Source organism: Sciurus vulgaris (genome assembly GCF_902686455.1).
Source record: "Sciurus vulgaris genome assembly, chromosome: 1".
NCBI classification, from domain to species: Eukaryota; Metazoa; Chordata; class Mammalia; order Rodentia; family Sciuridae; genus Sciurus; species Sciurus vulgaris.
Genome location: NC_136461.1, coordinates 150,511,135 through 150,525,572, shown reverse-complemented (window position 1 = coordinate 150,525,572; position 14,438 = coordinate 150,511,135). Strand labels below are relative to the sequence as shown.

Genomic DNA, 14,438 nt, shown 5'->3' with positions numbered 1-14,438 from the left:
AAAACAGAGTTGTGGCTTAGAGATCTGTACATATCAGAGGAAAATAATGATATGTTGGTAAAAGGTTTTGCTATAGAACTGTATATTTTTCCATTTTTAAAAAAGCCAAAATCCAGCTAGGTGTGGTGCTGCACATCTGTAATCCCAGCCACTCAGGAGACTGAGGCAGGAAGATTGCAAGTTCAAGACCTGCCTGGGCAACTTCTTACTGTCTCGGGATAAAAAAAATATATACCTAAAGGACTTAAAATCAGCACACTACAGAGATACAGCCACATCAATGTTCATAGCTGCTCAATTCACAATAGCCAGACTATGGAACCAACCTAGATGCCCTTCAATTGATGAATGGATAAAGAAACTGTGGTATATATACACAATGGAATATTACTCAGCCATAAAGAATAATAAAATTATGGCATTTGCAGGCAAATGGATGAAATTGGAGAATATCATGTTAAGTGAGATAAGCCAATCTCAAAAATCCAAAAGAGGAATGATCTCACTGATAAGCGGATGACGACAATTAATGGGGGGTGGGAGTGGGACAAGAATGGAGGAAGGAGGGACTGTATAGAGGGAAAAGAGAGGTGGGAGGGGTGGGGGGGAAGGAAAAAAATAATGGAATGAATCAAACATCATTACTCTATGTAAATTTATGAATATGCAAATGGTATGCTGTTACTCCATGTACAAACAGAAACAACATGTATCCCATTTGTTTACAATAAAAATAAATTTAAAAAAAAAAATAGAAAGGTCAGGGATGTAGCTCAGTCACTGGGCATACCTGGGTTCAATCCCTAGTACCCTCCACCCCCCAAAAAAGGAAAAACCCATGGAAGGAACCCATAGGAGATGGAATATGGGAAGTTGTTAAATGGGCATAGGGTTTCAGGTTTGCAAAATGAAAAAGTTCTAGAGATTTTTTGCATAACAATGTGAATATAATTAACACCATTGAACTGCACATTTAAAATTGGTTAAGAAGGTAAATTTTATGGGCTGGGATGTAGTTCAGCAATACAAAATTATGTGTGAGGCCCTGGATTCTATCCCCAGCATTGTAAAAGTTGACAAATTTTATATTATATTTTTACCAAAATTTAAAAATAAATTTAAAAGATGGGGGAATGGAGAGCAAAAATCCATGAAAAACGTCTAGAGATCTTTCTTTCTTTTTGTACTGGGGTTCAAACCCAGGAGTGTTCTACCACTAAGTTACACCCCCCACTCTTTTGTTTTTTATGTTTTTGCCACAGTCTTGCTAAATTGCTGAGACTGGTCTCAAGCTTGCAATCCTGCCCCAGCCTCGAGTGACGTTGGGATTACAAGTGTGCATCATCACACCCAGTACCCCCTAGAGATCTTAAAATATTTCCTTCTAAAAGAATTCATAGTTCCTTGGAAAAAAATGTCCATTTCAGGTCTGGGGCAGAAAACGTACAAGATGAGCCAGGAAAACATTTTATTTTATTAGATTACCAATTTAAAGAGGCTCTGCTGACCAAAGATGAGTGTTATTGGTTTCCTACTGCAGCAATTAATTTGTTTTCTGGTTTTGTATCTTGTAACATGCTTCTTTGCATTTTTGTTGAAGGTAAATGTAAATGTTTACATTTGTATGAATTATAAATATATTTGGTTTATTATAGTAAGGACTTTTGTACCAATTGAGAAATTTTGTTCTCAAAACAAGTTATGAGAGGAAATCAAGAAAACCTTAAAATGTTAGCCAGTGCTTTTTTTCATTCTTTCCTAGGTGGAAGTAGAAATGGGGGTTTGTATGTTTGTTATTGGGGGGGTGGTTGTTTTTGCTGACTTTCTAGTACATTCACAATGAACATATATGATCCTGGCATAACTTTTTATAGAAAGATACTTCACCCCATTCTCTGCTAGGATAATAACAATCATTTATCTGGGCAACCAAGGATTGAAGAGCAATCAACCAGAGGCCCAAGGGAGGACAAGATGGCACAGAGGAATGGGGCGTGGGGGATTTTGAGTCTGATGAGCTGATCAATCCTAATAGAAGGCAGGCTCTAGGTCACAAGAGGATGACTTTTCTGCCTCAAGCTATCCTCTATGAATAAGCTTCTGGCAACCTGAGATTTGAATGACCTTTTTCTGTGAACTAATTATGCCTAGTCCTGCTGCCTCTAACAGTCTCCCTCATATATATGCCAGGCATATAAAGGTTTTTTTTTTTTCCCCCAATACTGGAAATGAAACCCAGGTGTACTTTACCACTGAGCTACATCTCCATTTCTTATTTTTTGAGAGAGGGTCTCATTAGTTGCTGAGGCTGGCTTCTAACTTTCAATCCTCCTACCTCAGTCTCCTGAGTCGCTGGGATTACAGTTGTGTGCCACCACACCTGGCCAAGACTCAGTTAAATTTACTTCATTGCTGGCCACACATTTGTTAGTCAACTCCATGAAGACAGACTGGGTGTTTTCCTCATATTACTCTAGTAACTAGCAAACTACCAGGCACATTCTAGGCACTTAAACATCTATGACCCAAACAGCATGGTTTGAAGCCTTTACAAGAACCAACTTCCATTCATAATTAGAGATAAAAATCTTCAAATGCAAATTCTTTTTTTTTTTTTTTTTTTTTTTTTTGTGGTGCTGGGGATCGAACTCAGAGCCTTGTGCTTGAGAGGCAAACACTCTACCAACTGAGCTATCTCCCCAGCCCCAAATGCAAATTCTTCATAAAGCTAGCATAGATTGTTATTTTATAGAAGGTATTGGCCTTCTTATCAGTGATTCTGCTATTCTGATAATGTGCCAAGAGAGAGCACATGTGGAAAGACAGATGGCACCACTGAAGACAGCCCTACTTAGGTTACCATTTTGGAGCTGATCACAAACTCAACTGTACATGGACACTCATGACATGGACAGGACAACCATTAAGAGGTAAGTAAAAACCTGTACTCTGAACCAAAGGGAACAGACCAATATTGCTTCCCATCATTAGTGAATTTTTCAAAATGTTTTTCAAGTAGGAAAAGAATATTCATATAATTAGAAAAATCCAAACACAAGAAAAATGTAACTCTCCTTATTGTTTTTGACATCTGATCCCATTTAGAGGCACGTATTATCCAGGTATACATCAACAGGTACATAAATATTCACATTTTTTTTCTCCCAGTACTGGGGATTGAACCTAGGGGCACTCTACCATTGACCTACATCCCCAGTCCATTTTTTTTTTATTTTGATAAGGATCTTACTAAATTGCGTAGGCTGGCTTCAATTTGTCATTCTTCTATCTCAGCCTCCAGCATAACTCCGGGATTACAGGAGTGCACCACCACGCAACAGCAAATATTCACACTTTTTAAAACAAAAATGATACTATGCTTTGTTTTTCAAACATAGCTTATTTTATTATAAAGGAACATCATTCTCTGAAAATTAGAATCTCATAGTTCTAAATTATTTTTAATAATCACTAACAATACAAAAGTAAAGACAATCTTATTATACATCGAAACAAAAATCACAATTAAACACAAACATAAAAACAACAGGCTTATTTCTCATCCTCAAACTGTTTCTTTTCATTGGTTTCTTCTGTGTCAAAAGTGAATGGTTTGTCATAACCCATTAGATGGTTATAGTCTTCAGGGTTTGGAAAGAGTCCCGGATTAACTAACAGTGATTTTGTTTTAGCATAAAATGTGGTAAAAGGATGTGTGCTGTCTGGAATCTTCACATCATTCTGGTGAAATACCGTAGTCTTTTCTGAAAGAACGACGCTGTAAGTGATGGCTTTGTAAGTGTCCGTTGTGGCCTCATGGTACAACCGAATAACATAGCCTTTTGTAACAAAGTGAAGCAGCACTGGGGTGATCACTGTAAAGCTTCCTATGATGCCATAAAATAAGATTTGCAAAGGCAGACTTCCAAATATAATATTATTTTGTGCAAAAATGTATGGTAGAAATGCAATGCTGAGCATACTTGTAGAATAAGAAAAACATTTCACACCTAAAAGGGAAAAGAAAATGGGAGAGGGTTAACACTTTTAAATTTTTTAAAAGAATCAAGCTATCCTAGTAATTCTTCCACCTCTTCTTTCTATATCATCATCAAAATATAATATCAAAATCAAAATACAAATAAAGTGCTTATTACACAATGGGCTGTCTTAAACACTTTGCATATTTTACATTTTTTATTCATGAAATTCATAGAAAAGTCCTATAAGATAGATGTATAATTGTTATTATCAACCCATTTAAAAAATAAGATTGGGGGCTGGGGAGATAGCTCAGTCGGTAGAGTGCTTGCCTTGTAAGCACAAGGCCCTGGGTTCGACCCCAGCACCCCCCCAAAAAAATAAGATTATATCTGGGGGCACGGATCATGGTAGAGTACTTGCCTAGCACATACAAGGCCCTGGGTTGAGCCCCAGCACTGTGAAGAAAATAAATAGGATAAAAAATGAGAAAGATGAAGCACCTGTACCATGGCATATAGCTACTAAGTACCTGGACTGGGATTCAAACCCAGACAAGTTTACTTTATACTCCATACCATTGGCCATTACAACACATTGACTCACCAGGTAGGAAATCTGCTTTAGGATTAAATGGCCTCAACCATTAAAGATTTAGTATTCCTCTTATTACTATATTATAAAAGTTATTATACTATAAAAGTTGATTCAGACATCAGGTTATCAAATAAAACTTTCCAGCAAGTAACACATAAAATGTTTAACATGGGCAATTCTATCAGGCTAACTGCTCCGTAAATCACTAAAACAGTATATCATCCCCACTAAAAATAAATAAATAAATACCACTAGGGGTTGAGAAACATACAGGGCTGAGCACCATAACACACACCTGTAATCCCAGCTATTTGGAAGGCTAAGGCAGAAAAATTTCCAAGAGGCCATCGTCAGCAATTTAGTAAGACCTTGTCTCAAGATAAAAAGGGCTGGATGCAGTAGCTCAGTGTAGAGTGCCCCTGGGTTCAATCCCCAGTACTGCCAAAAACAAAAGCAAAAATCCTACAGTAAGATACTGTTTTCCACCAAACTGGCAAAAGCCTTAAGTTTCACAACATACTATTGGTAAAGCTTTAACAAAGTAAATACTCTCAAACACTGCTGTTGGCTGGAGGCTTAATTATTGTGCATTGGTAATTTAAAAATATTTCCATCCCTCTTCCTACAGATAGTTGCTGTGACATGGATACACATGGGAGAAAGGGGAATCAAGTTGCCTCCTACATAGAAGTCTCTTCAACCCTTCCAAAATATTTTCTCTATTATTTCTGTCACACTGTAGTGGATTAAATAGTTTTCCCCACTCCACTCCCACCCACCCCCGCAACAAATTCATGTTCACCCAGAACTTCAGAATGAGAAGTTCTGTATAACTCTCCAATGTTCTTTGTAGATTTAAAAACTGAGATGAGATTTAGATTTAGGGTGGGCCCTAAATCCAGTGACAGCGTCCTTATAAGGACAGAAAAAGACACACAAGAGACAGAGAGAAGGCTGTCGCGTGAGGACCAAGGCAGAGAGGAGGTACACAACAAGCCAAGGAATGCTATGATGCTAGGAGACATTAAAAGCTAGAAAAGGCAAGGAAGAATTCTTCCCTGGAGCCTTAAAGAGAGCAAGGCCAGTCAATACCTTGATTTTGTTTACAGCCTCCAGAACTAGAAAAATAAATTCCTGTTGTTTTAAGTCATTGGATTTTTTGTAATTATGAAAACCCAAGGAAACTAATACACGCATATACTTTATTTTGCCAGGAGTGAAGTAATTGCTATTTTCTAAACATATTCCAGGCTTTCCCACTCTTGTACCTTTGTTTGTACTACTTCTGAGCCTGGGATGCCTCCCTTTCACACCTCTTCATATTCAAATTCTACTTGTCTTAAAAGACCCAACTGGAATGTCATCTTGATGAAGTTCTTTCTCTTATCTTATAATTATTATTATTATTTTTTTTTGGGGGGGGTGATACTGGGGGTTAAAGCCAGGCACTCTTATCACTGAGCTACATCCACAGCCCTTTTGTTTCATTTGCAGAACTGAGATAGAACACAGGGGAGCTTTAGCATTGAGTTACATCCCCAGTCCAATAACAATAACTGAAACTAAAATGTTCCTCAAGGGTCTACATTTGGTAATTTAGAAAATCTTCAAGAATGGTACCACTTCCCAGTATGGTGACACATGCCTATAATCCCAGTGACTTGTAAGGCGGAGGCAGGAAGATCACAAGTTCAAGGTCAGTCTCAGTAACTTAATGAGACCCTGTCTCAAAATAAAAAAAATAAATTAAAAGGGCTGGGTACAGAGGTCAGTGGTAAAGCACTCCTAGATTTAATACCCAGTACCAAAAAAAGAAAAAAATAAAATAAAAGAATGGTACTATCTTAATGTCTCTCTTTCAATTTCCATATAGGAACTATCTTTATCTCAAAGTGACTTTCCATTAATCATAATATTAAAAGAACTCAAGTTAGAATTCTCAGATTTTAATATCACAAATAGTTATCTCTTCCACAAATATTACAATCTACCCATACCAAAATTAATTCCTATTTTCTCCTTTTCAGAAAGAAGTCAAGTGGGAACAAGACATATATATTAATAAAACTTCCTATATTTCAAGAAATAGCATCTGTATTCAGACAGGGATCACTGTTAAAACATATCTCAATGACATCAATGTAGGTATCCCAGGCCCAAGACAGGACACTAGACTCAATGACCTATTCATGAATTAACTTCAGAAACCACTAAATAAATGTCTCTGTTGCAAATTCTAAGATAACCTGAACAAATGCATAATTTATATAATTTTGAATTATACAAGCATTACATGCTTCCCCTACCACCTGCAATGCTGGGGATCAAACCTAGGGCCAAAAGCATGGTAGGTAAGCATCCTACCACTGAGGCACACACCCCAGCCCAATTTCCATTTTAAATGACAAATTAAGCCACAAAGCAAAAATGGAAAGCTCCTCTGTTCTACTCCCCCCCAAAACAACATTCTTAGCAGTAATTTTCCACTTTTCTCCACTCTTGTTATTTGTTAAATACCCCAAGAGGTGACCAAAGAATGGAAGCGTGAATGTCATAATATCACAAAATTATAACAAAGCCTTCAAAGATATTTTTTAAAACTCCTAAAAATGCAAAGATCTCAACCTCTACATCTTATCAACAGGCATCAAGAAAAAAATTATCTAATTTTTATGTCCTGTAATTAAGAGATGCTAAAATAATACCTAACATATGGTGAGAATGTTTTTTATAATAAAAGAAAAAAAAGGAAACCCCCTCATTTCTGATTACCCACCAAATACTGCACGGGCCAGATTCCCAGTATAAATCAGCCTTCCATCTTCTGATTTGTCAAGTTGTGTATGTAAGCATCGAACATATCTGTGCCAACAAATAGGTATCTATTGAAACAAGAGACCATTATGAGTACAGACTAAATTGCATTTTAAATCAAGTATTAATTTTTAAAGGTTATTTTAATAAAAATGAGATGAGAATTTGTCAATGAGGTGACAAGAATAATTCTCCCAAATAATCTACAGAGCTAAAGAAATCAAACTGGCTATCAGCATGGCTTTACTTAATTTCAGTCATAAGAAGTATGCTGAATTGGGAGTTTGGTAGGCTTGGATCCAGTCCTCAGCTTTTTAGATTTAGTGTGACCTTCAATAAGTAAAAAAGTTAAACGGGATAGTTTCTTAATGAAAACATCATTCTTATTCGATTTAAATGCATTACTTAAAAAAAAAAAAAAATAAGTAAAATTAGCCAGTAATCCCAGAGGTTTGGGAGGCTAAGGCCAGAGGATGGCAAGTTCAAAGCAAGACTCAGCAAGTTAGGGAAACCTTGTCTCAAAATAAAAAATAAAAGTGGCTCGGTGATTAAGCACCACTGGGTTCAATTCTCTGTACCAAAAAAAAAAAGTGAAATTAATTTTAATACAATAAGTAAAACACTCTATAAATTCTATACTATCAATAGTATTTTTTTAAAAACTGCAAGTCTTCCCCTAAGGCCTTGTAAATACTTTGCATTTCTTCTTCCTCTTAACAAGGAAAACATTTGTACTGGAAATCCTATATCAAATATCCAGAAACATGAGTTCTCCACACAACGCCCACACGCCGTTTCTTTATACTAAAATTCTATTCGATTCTAATTTCTTAAGCAGTTCTACGTTTCAAACAGGCTTGACAATCTTGACATTTTGTAAGTGTAGGACACAATTTATTTAGATTAAAATGAAAGAATTAATGTACACACCTCATCTTGCCCCTGAGACCAAAGGCATTCCTAAAAATGGAGCCATCTAGCCTGGGGATGCAGCTCAGTGTAGAGCCCTTCCCCAGCTAAGGTCCTGGGGTTCGATCCCCCTCGAGGGCTGGGGGAAGGGTCAACCTACTTAATAAAATAGAACTAAGGTTACTCAAGTTGTTGCAGTTCAATTCCCAGGTGCTGAATCCAGTTTCTTTGCAAATTAACTCTTCCGAGCTTCTGTTTATGGGCAGAAAAGAAGCTAAGGCCAAGATGTCATCAGAAACCCACTGGATTAGGAATCGCCGTAGAGAATTTTGGAAGAAAATAACCCACTTTCAACTTCCCCTTGGTGCTCCCAGACTCGAGGAGGCAGTTAACCCCGGGACTGAGCCCCGCACAGGGAAGGCTCCTTCCGCACTCCAGCCAGGAACAGTCAGTCAGGAGAACGCAGTCACAGAGAGACGCGGAGGCTACCCCCGGCCGAACGCTGCGGCCGCACCCTGTCACCCGAACCTCGGACGGCCTACCTGCACTAGCCCAGGACGCCGGAGAAGGGGATGGGCACCCTGGAGCCCCGCGCTCCCGCCGGCCACCGGCCCCAAAGGCCTGCTGCAGGAGATTGTCCGCGAGACCGCCACGCTGGGACTTCGGAGCGCGGCAGCCGCCCACAATGCGGTCCTCTTCCCGCCAGGCCTCAGCCCGGCCGCCCACCGGCCGCCCAACGTTAGCAGCAGCATGCCGCGGACGGGAACTGGCGGCGGACTGCCCTGCAGCTGAGACGAAGGGCTGCCAGGCACCGCTCTTTACAGATGGCAGCTTTGGTTCGGGGCGCACGCCTTGCTCAGTGCGTCTGCAGACTGGCACCCGCGCGTGCGCAAATTTTTGAGCCCGGCTTGCAACCTTACCTGCCACACGGGTTCCGGCAGACCGAGCTGAGAGCCGAGAGCACTCTCTTGGGGTCCAGGATCTACAAAGTCAATCTGTGCCCGGCGTCCCCATCTTAGGGTTTGACCCTCATTGTAGTAGTGCGGAAGGACAGAGGGGAGAGTCGCGTGAGAAGGACAAAGTCTGTCTTTCATTCTTATGGAGATCGTTTTCCAGGTCCTAAAAACTGTTTGCTTTGGGGAAATGATTCTAGCCTATCTCAACGGAAGGAATATGATGCGATTTGAACAGAAGTGAATAATCTGATTTGGCCATTGAAATGATAGAAAAACGGGACATGCTTATGTAATATTGATACTTGTTATCAATTTTTTTTTCAGTATTCGTTCACATTCATATACACATTTGTTCATGATCCATTAAAGAGGTGTTGGGTGGGGCTGGGGATGTAGCTCCACTGGTAGAGCACTTGTCTAACCATGCTTGGGCACTAGATTCGATCCCCAGCACAGCAAATAAATAAATAAGTGATATTTGACCTCTATTGCCAGGATTTAAGTAGGAACAGAGGATGACTCAGGAATCCACAATGCTAACAGTGGGGAAACACCCCAAAATAAAGTTTAATTTAATATGATTGAGATATATGATATACAAATTGCTACAGAAACTCAAAGGAGATCATGGTAAATTTGACCTCATAAGGTCTTCAAAGCGACTTCCCATTCAGCTTTCTTGAAGAATGGACTGGTAGAGAGATACGTGTTTACCACTATTTCAGAACCATGATTGTTCTCAGCCAGGCGCGTGGCAACCGCCTGTAATCCCAGAAGTGTGGGAGATTGAGAGGCAGGAGAATTGTAAATTCTGGGTCCGCCTCGGATATTCAGCGGGACCCTTGGCAATCTGAGTTCCCATCTCAAAAAATAAAAAGAACTGGGAATGTAGCTCAGTAGTAAAGTGACCTCGGTTTCATTCCCCAGTACAGGGGGAAAAGAATAAAACTGTTTTTGATTTGGAACCTTATTTGCTCAAGAGAGGAACAAATTCACAGTCAACAATAAAATGTGATCACACTGACAACTCGAAAAACTATTTGGGGTAGGAGGTGGAGAGGATCTCTAGAAGGATTAAGGGATGCTACTTTGTGAATAAATTTTCCTGTAGTTATTATCCATTATTATCTTTTTTGGTGGTGCTGTGGATTAAGTCCAAGGCCTCCCACATGCTTGGTGAGCACCCTGTCACTGAACTTGAGCTATACCCACAATCCTGCCACCTTTTAAAAAAAAGAGTTTAGTGTCATTCGTATTCATTACCCAATATCTTATGATACATATTTAAATTTTTCTTTTCATACAAAGAATGTTATCAGTTATTGAATTTGAATTTATATCATCTGTCAAGTTTACTTTCTTCCTGCAGATACTGTAAGTAGATGAAAATATTTGTTCTACTTCTCAAGGTACCTAAATAGCTAAAATGATATTATATTCTGAAAACTGTGCTATACAATTACATAGGATTGTTATTTATGGTTGCATAGATTTTCCCTACTTATAATTAGAGGTATTTGTTGAATATAAGCTATTTGAAAGGAATTTTAGAATGATTCTAAGGTTGCTTAAAAAGAAAATAACCTGTAGGCTGCATGTGGTCACACACACCTTTACTCCCAGCTACTCATGAGGCTGAGGCAGAAGGATTATAAATCCAAGGCCAACCTCGGCAATTTAGTGAGACCCTGACATGAAATAAAAAGTTGAAAGGGTTGGGGATGTAATTCAGTGATAGAACTCTCACCTAGCATGCAGGAGGTTCTGGATTCAATCCTCAGCACTAAAGGAATAAAAAAACAAAGATGGAAGCCTATGGAAAAATTGAAAAAATGAATATAACTTTTAGAAAGCATGACCACCACTGTTGTATGTAATGTATATCATGTTTGTGGAATTGTTGTTTGCTTGTTTCCTTCTACACTAAAGGAGGAAACATGACTGAAAATGAGCCCACAGGCTTCTCCTTGTTACTGAACCAGGCCCATTTTGCCTGCTGGTCAGTATAACCAAATGCAATGGGTTCCCTCTTGGTGACTTCAAAGCCAATAATCAAAACCAAGAGATAAAAGAGGGAAGAAGGGTTTATTACTTGCAGCAAGTAAGAAGACCACTAGGGATACTTCCTAAAGCAGTGTCTCTCTTAAGATAGAGGGCAAGGGAATTTTATGGAGAAGACTCATGCATATTGATCTTGAAATGTCTTATCTTCACCTGTATAGGCAGGTACATTCCTGAGCATACTCAGTTGGTGTAATGGTTTGGATCTAGAAATCTTCCTTGAAAAGTTCATGTGGTAGGCAATGAAGCAATGTTCAGAGGTGAAAATATTGTATTACAAGAGTTCTAATCTCATGAGTGGATTAATCTATTTGATGGATTAATAATTTGAATGGACTACCAGCTAGTAACTGTAGGCAGGTGGGGCATGGCTGAAGGAAGTAGGTAACTGGGATGTGCTCTGACTTCTTTATCTATGTATCTCTGTCTCTGTCTCTTTCTCCTTCCAAACTGAAATGAGCTGAGCAGCTTTCCTTCACCGTGCCCTTCCACCAAGATGTTTCTGCTTTGTGGTTAGCCAACCAAGGACTGAACCTCTGAAACTGTGAGCCAAAATAAACCTTTCCTGCTTTAAGTTGTTCTTGTCAGGTATTTTGGCCACAGCCATGAAAAGCTGACTAGCACGGTTGGAGATCATGCTTCATACATTGTATGTTCAAAGATGGCAGACCAGACCCCCATCCACTCTGGATGAGCATTGTAATGAGATATTTTTTGTACCGAGGATTGAACCCAGGGGTACAAAACACTGAGCCACATCCCCATCCCTTTTTTATATTTTATTTAGAGACAGGGTCTCACTGAGTTGCTTAGGACCTCACTAAATTGTTGAGGCTGGCTTTGAATTCATGATCCTCCTGTCTCAGCCTCCCAAGTCACTGGGATTACAGGCATACGGCACTGCACTTGACCATAATGACCATATGAGATTATGATGACCAAATTTTGCTTACTCTAGGTCATCCAGAAGAGTGACTCAGTGGTTTTGACTAGTTTAAGCAGGTTCTTTGTGGTTTTCTCTGGAGGGCCTTTCTGAAACAAAACAAAATGAAAAACAATCCTGAAAGAGTATTAGCAGTCATTTAAAGGGCTATCACTTCTTCCCCTGCAAGCACAGGTTCTTGCCCCTAGCAGCAAACAAAACAATTAATTTTGCAGAAGAATTTATTCACTAGGTACCAATCATGTAGAAAGAGGAAAATTAGATTCAAATCTTCCTCCCCAAGGATAAGGTCTAGACTTAGTCAGTTTTGTGTCACTGTGACAAAAATACCTGAGAAAAACAACTTAAGGGAATAAAGATTTATCTTGGTTCGTGGTTTCGGATACCCTTCCAGGGCACCCCCCAGTGATCTATTTCCTCCAACTACACTTTACCTCATAGTTCCACTACCTCCCAGTAAGTTCATTCAGCTATGAATCCATCATGATGATGTTAGAGCTCTTATGATCCAATCACTTCTCAAAAGCTCCACTATTGATCACTGGGGACCAAGTCTTCAACACATGGTCCTTTGGGGGACATTTCATATACAAACGAGAGAGGTATTTATAGGCTCAAGAAACAGGGTGGTCTGAGACATGGGGCAGGGAAGAGTGAAGCAATCAGTGGTCTATGCACATGTAATCAAACTCCATAATTCTCCATTCCAGAAAATAGCAGCATTCAGGTGATCTGAGAGTGCTACCCCTCTGTTATCAAAGGTCACCCACTGGACACCTGCAAAGGCCTAAGCAAAGGGTCAGTGATTTTAATCATTTGGAGATAGACAAAAGCAGCCTTACAAGTTCCTGGAAAACAACTTAGGCAACCATTACCATTAAGACTCCTATATCAGAGGTGTTATTTATCACAAAGCTAATGGAAGTATATTGTTTAGCTATGGGACCTCTAAAATTGATGATTAAAAGCAAGTAACTAAAAGCTGAGATGTTTATTCAGGTTTTCCCTCAGTTTCATCTGCACCCCAATGCTCCCCTTCCCGCCATCCCCCAACACACACACACATCAAACTCCATTTTGAGCTACCAGCACTACGAAAACTTTTATTATTTCTGCAAAGGCTTTGAAAAGTTAATCCAGGGCAGCATTTCTAGTCTGGCAATTCATTTTTAAAATACAATATCTTTTACTGGCCAAGTGAATTTTTAAAAGCCTTTTAGGGCTGGGGATGTAGCTCAGTGATATAATGCTTGCCTGGCATGCCTAAGGCCCTGCGTTTGATACCCAGCACGGCCACTTAAAACAAAACAAAACAAAACAAAACAAAAAACAAAAAGTCTTTCAGGCAGAGGACATTAATCAATTCACCAAGAAACTGAATCCCCCGTATCTGCTTTCCTTTTGTAGGTATTATTGTACAACAGTGCCTGGCCGAGTAACTTGCAAAGGTGAGTGCCTTGGTACTAACATCCTGTTCATGCCACACTCCACAAAAGCAGCAGAAAGTGAACTTAATTTAGCTGTTTCAGACTTCCTGGAAAGGTGCCTATATCTAACCACAGTATAGGGTGTTCGAAAGAGAGTGAGAGAAGGAGGTTCGGAGATGGGGGAGCGAAGCAGGGGGAGGAATGGGAAATATGGTCCCCCAAGTTGAGCGTCAAAGCGCCAAGACTTTCCATGAATGAGCTCAAAATCTAGGGGAGTTGAGCAAACCCAGGAAACTAGACTGAGGGCGGAGAATGGCCCCCAGAGAGGGAGTGGGGGCGTGGTTAGTTTTCAGTAAACACTGAACGAATACCGGGAAGAAAGGAAATGAGGCTAGCAGATTAAGCGAGCCATTGAGATGCTCGTCAACATGTCCTGCAACTTTTCAAAGGGCAGCTGCTGCTTCATTAAGAGCATGATTTTATTAGCACGGGAAACACACTACCACATCTCAATCTTTGCTCTGCACCATCTTCGACTTCCAGGCGTACCCACAAACCAGAGGCAGACAAAAGCTCTACCACCACTACCACCACCGAAACCCTAACGTGCAGCAGGAGAAACTACAAGTTCCAGGATGCACCGCTGCCTCAGGCCAAACACAAACAACTGCAACCCGCCAAAGAAACTGCAAATCCCAAGGTGCGGTTCTGCCTAGGATTCCCGAGAGCCTTTGCAGAAATTGGATCAGG

General features: G+C 39.8%; 1 protein-coding gene across 1 annotated transcript; it reads right to left on the bottom strand.

The window, feature by feature from the left end:
* Positions 1-3,380: 3,380 nt before the first annotated feature.
* TMEM70 (transmembrane protein 70) lies at positions 3,381-9,189 on the bottom strand. The gene is made up of 3 exons (XM_079140689.1): positions 8,844-9,189; positions 7,355-7,460; positions 3,381-4,010 (listed from the first exon to the last, which is right to left on the bottom strand). Exons 1-3 carry the CDS (start codon positions 9,051-9,053, stop codon positions 3,553-3,555), a joined length of 774 nt encoding a protein of 257 aa, XP_078996815.1. The 5' UTR covers positions 9,054-9,189; the 3' UTR covers positions 3,381-3,552.
* Positions 9,190-14,438: the final 5,249 nt, after the last annotated feature.

What these genes read in the sequence shown, in the direction of transcription:
- TMEM70 (XM_079140689.1), bottom strand. Translation starts at nt 9,053, where the DNA reads ATGCTGCTGCTAACGTTGGGCGGCCGGTGGGCGGCCGGGCTGAGGCCT. An exon ending in GGCGTCCTGGGCTAGTGCAG is followed by an intron (nt 7,461 to 8,843) that starts GTAGGCCGTCCG and finishes TTGTTTCAATAG; the next exon opens with ATACCTATTTGTTGGCACAG. An exon ending in TCTGGCCCGTGCAGTATTTG is followed by an intron (nt 4,011 to 7,354) that starts GTGGGTAATCAG and finishes TTTCCCTTTTAG; the next exon opens with GTGTGAAATGTTTTTCTTAT.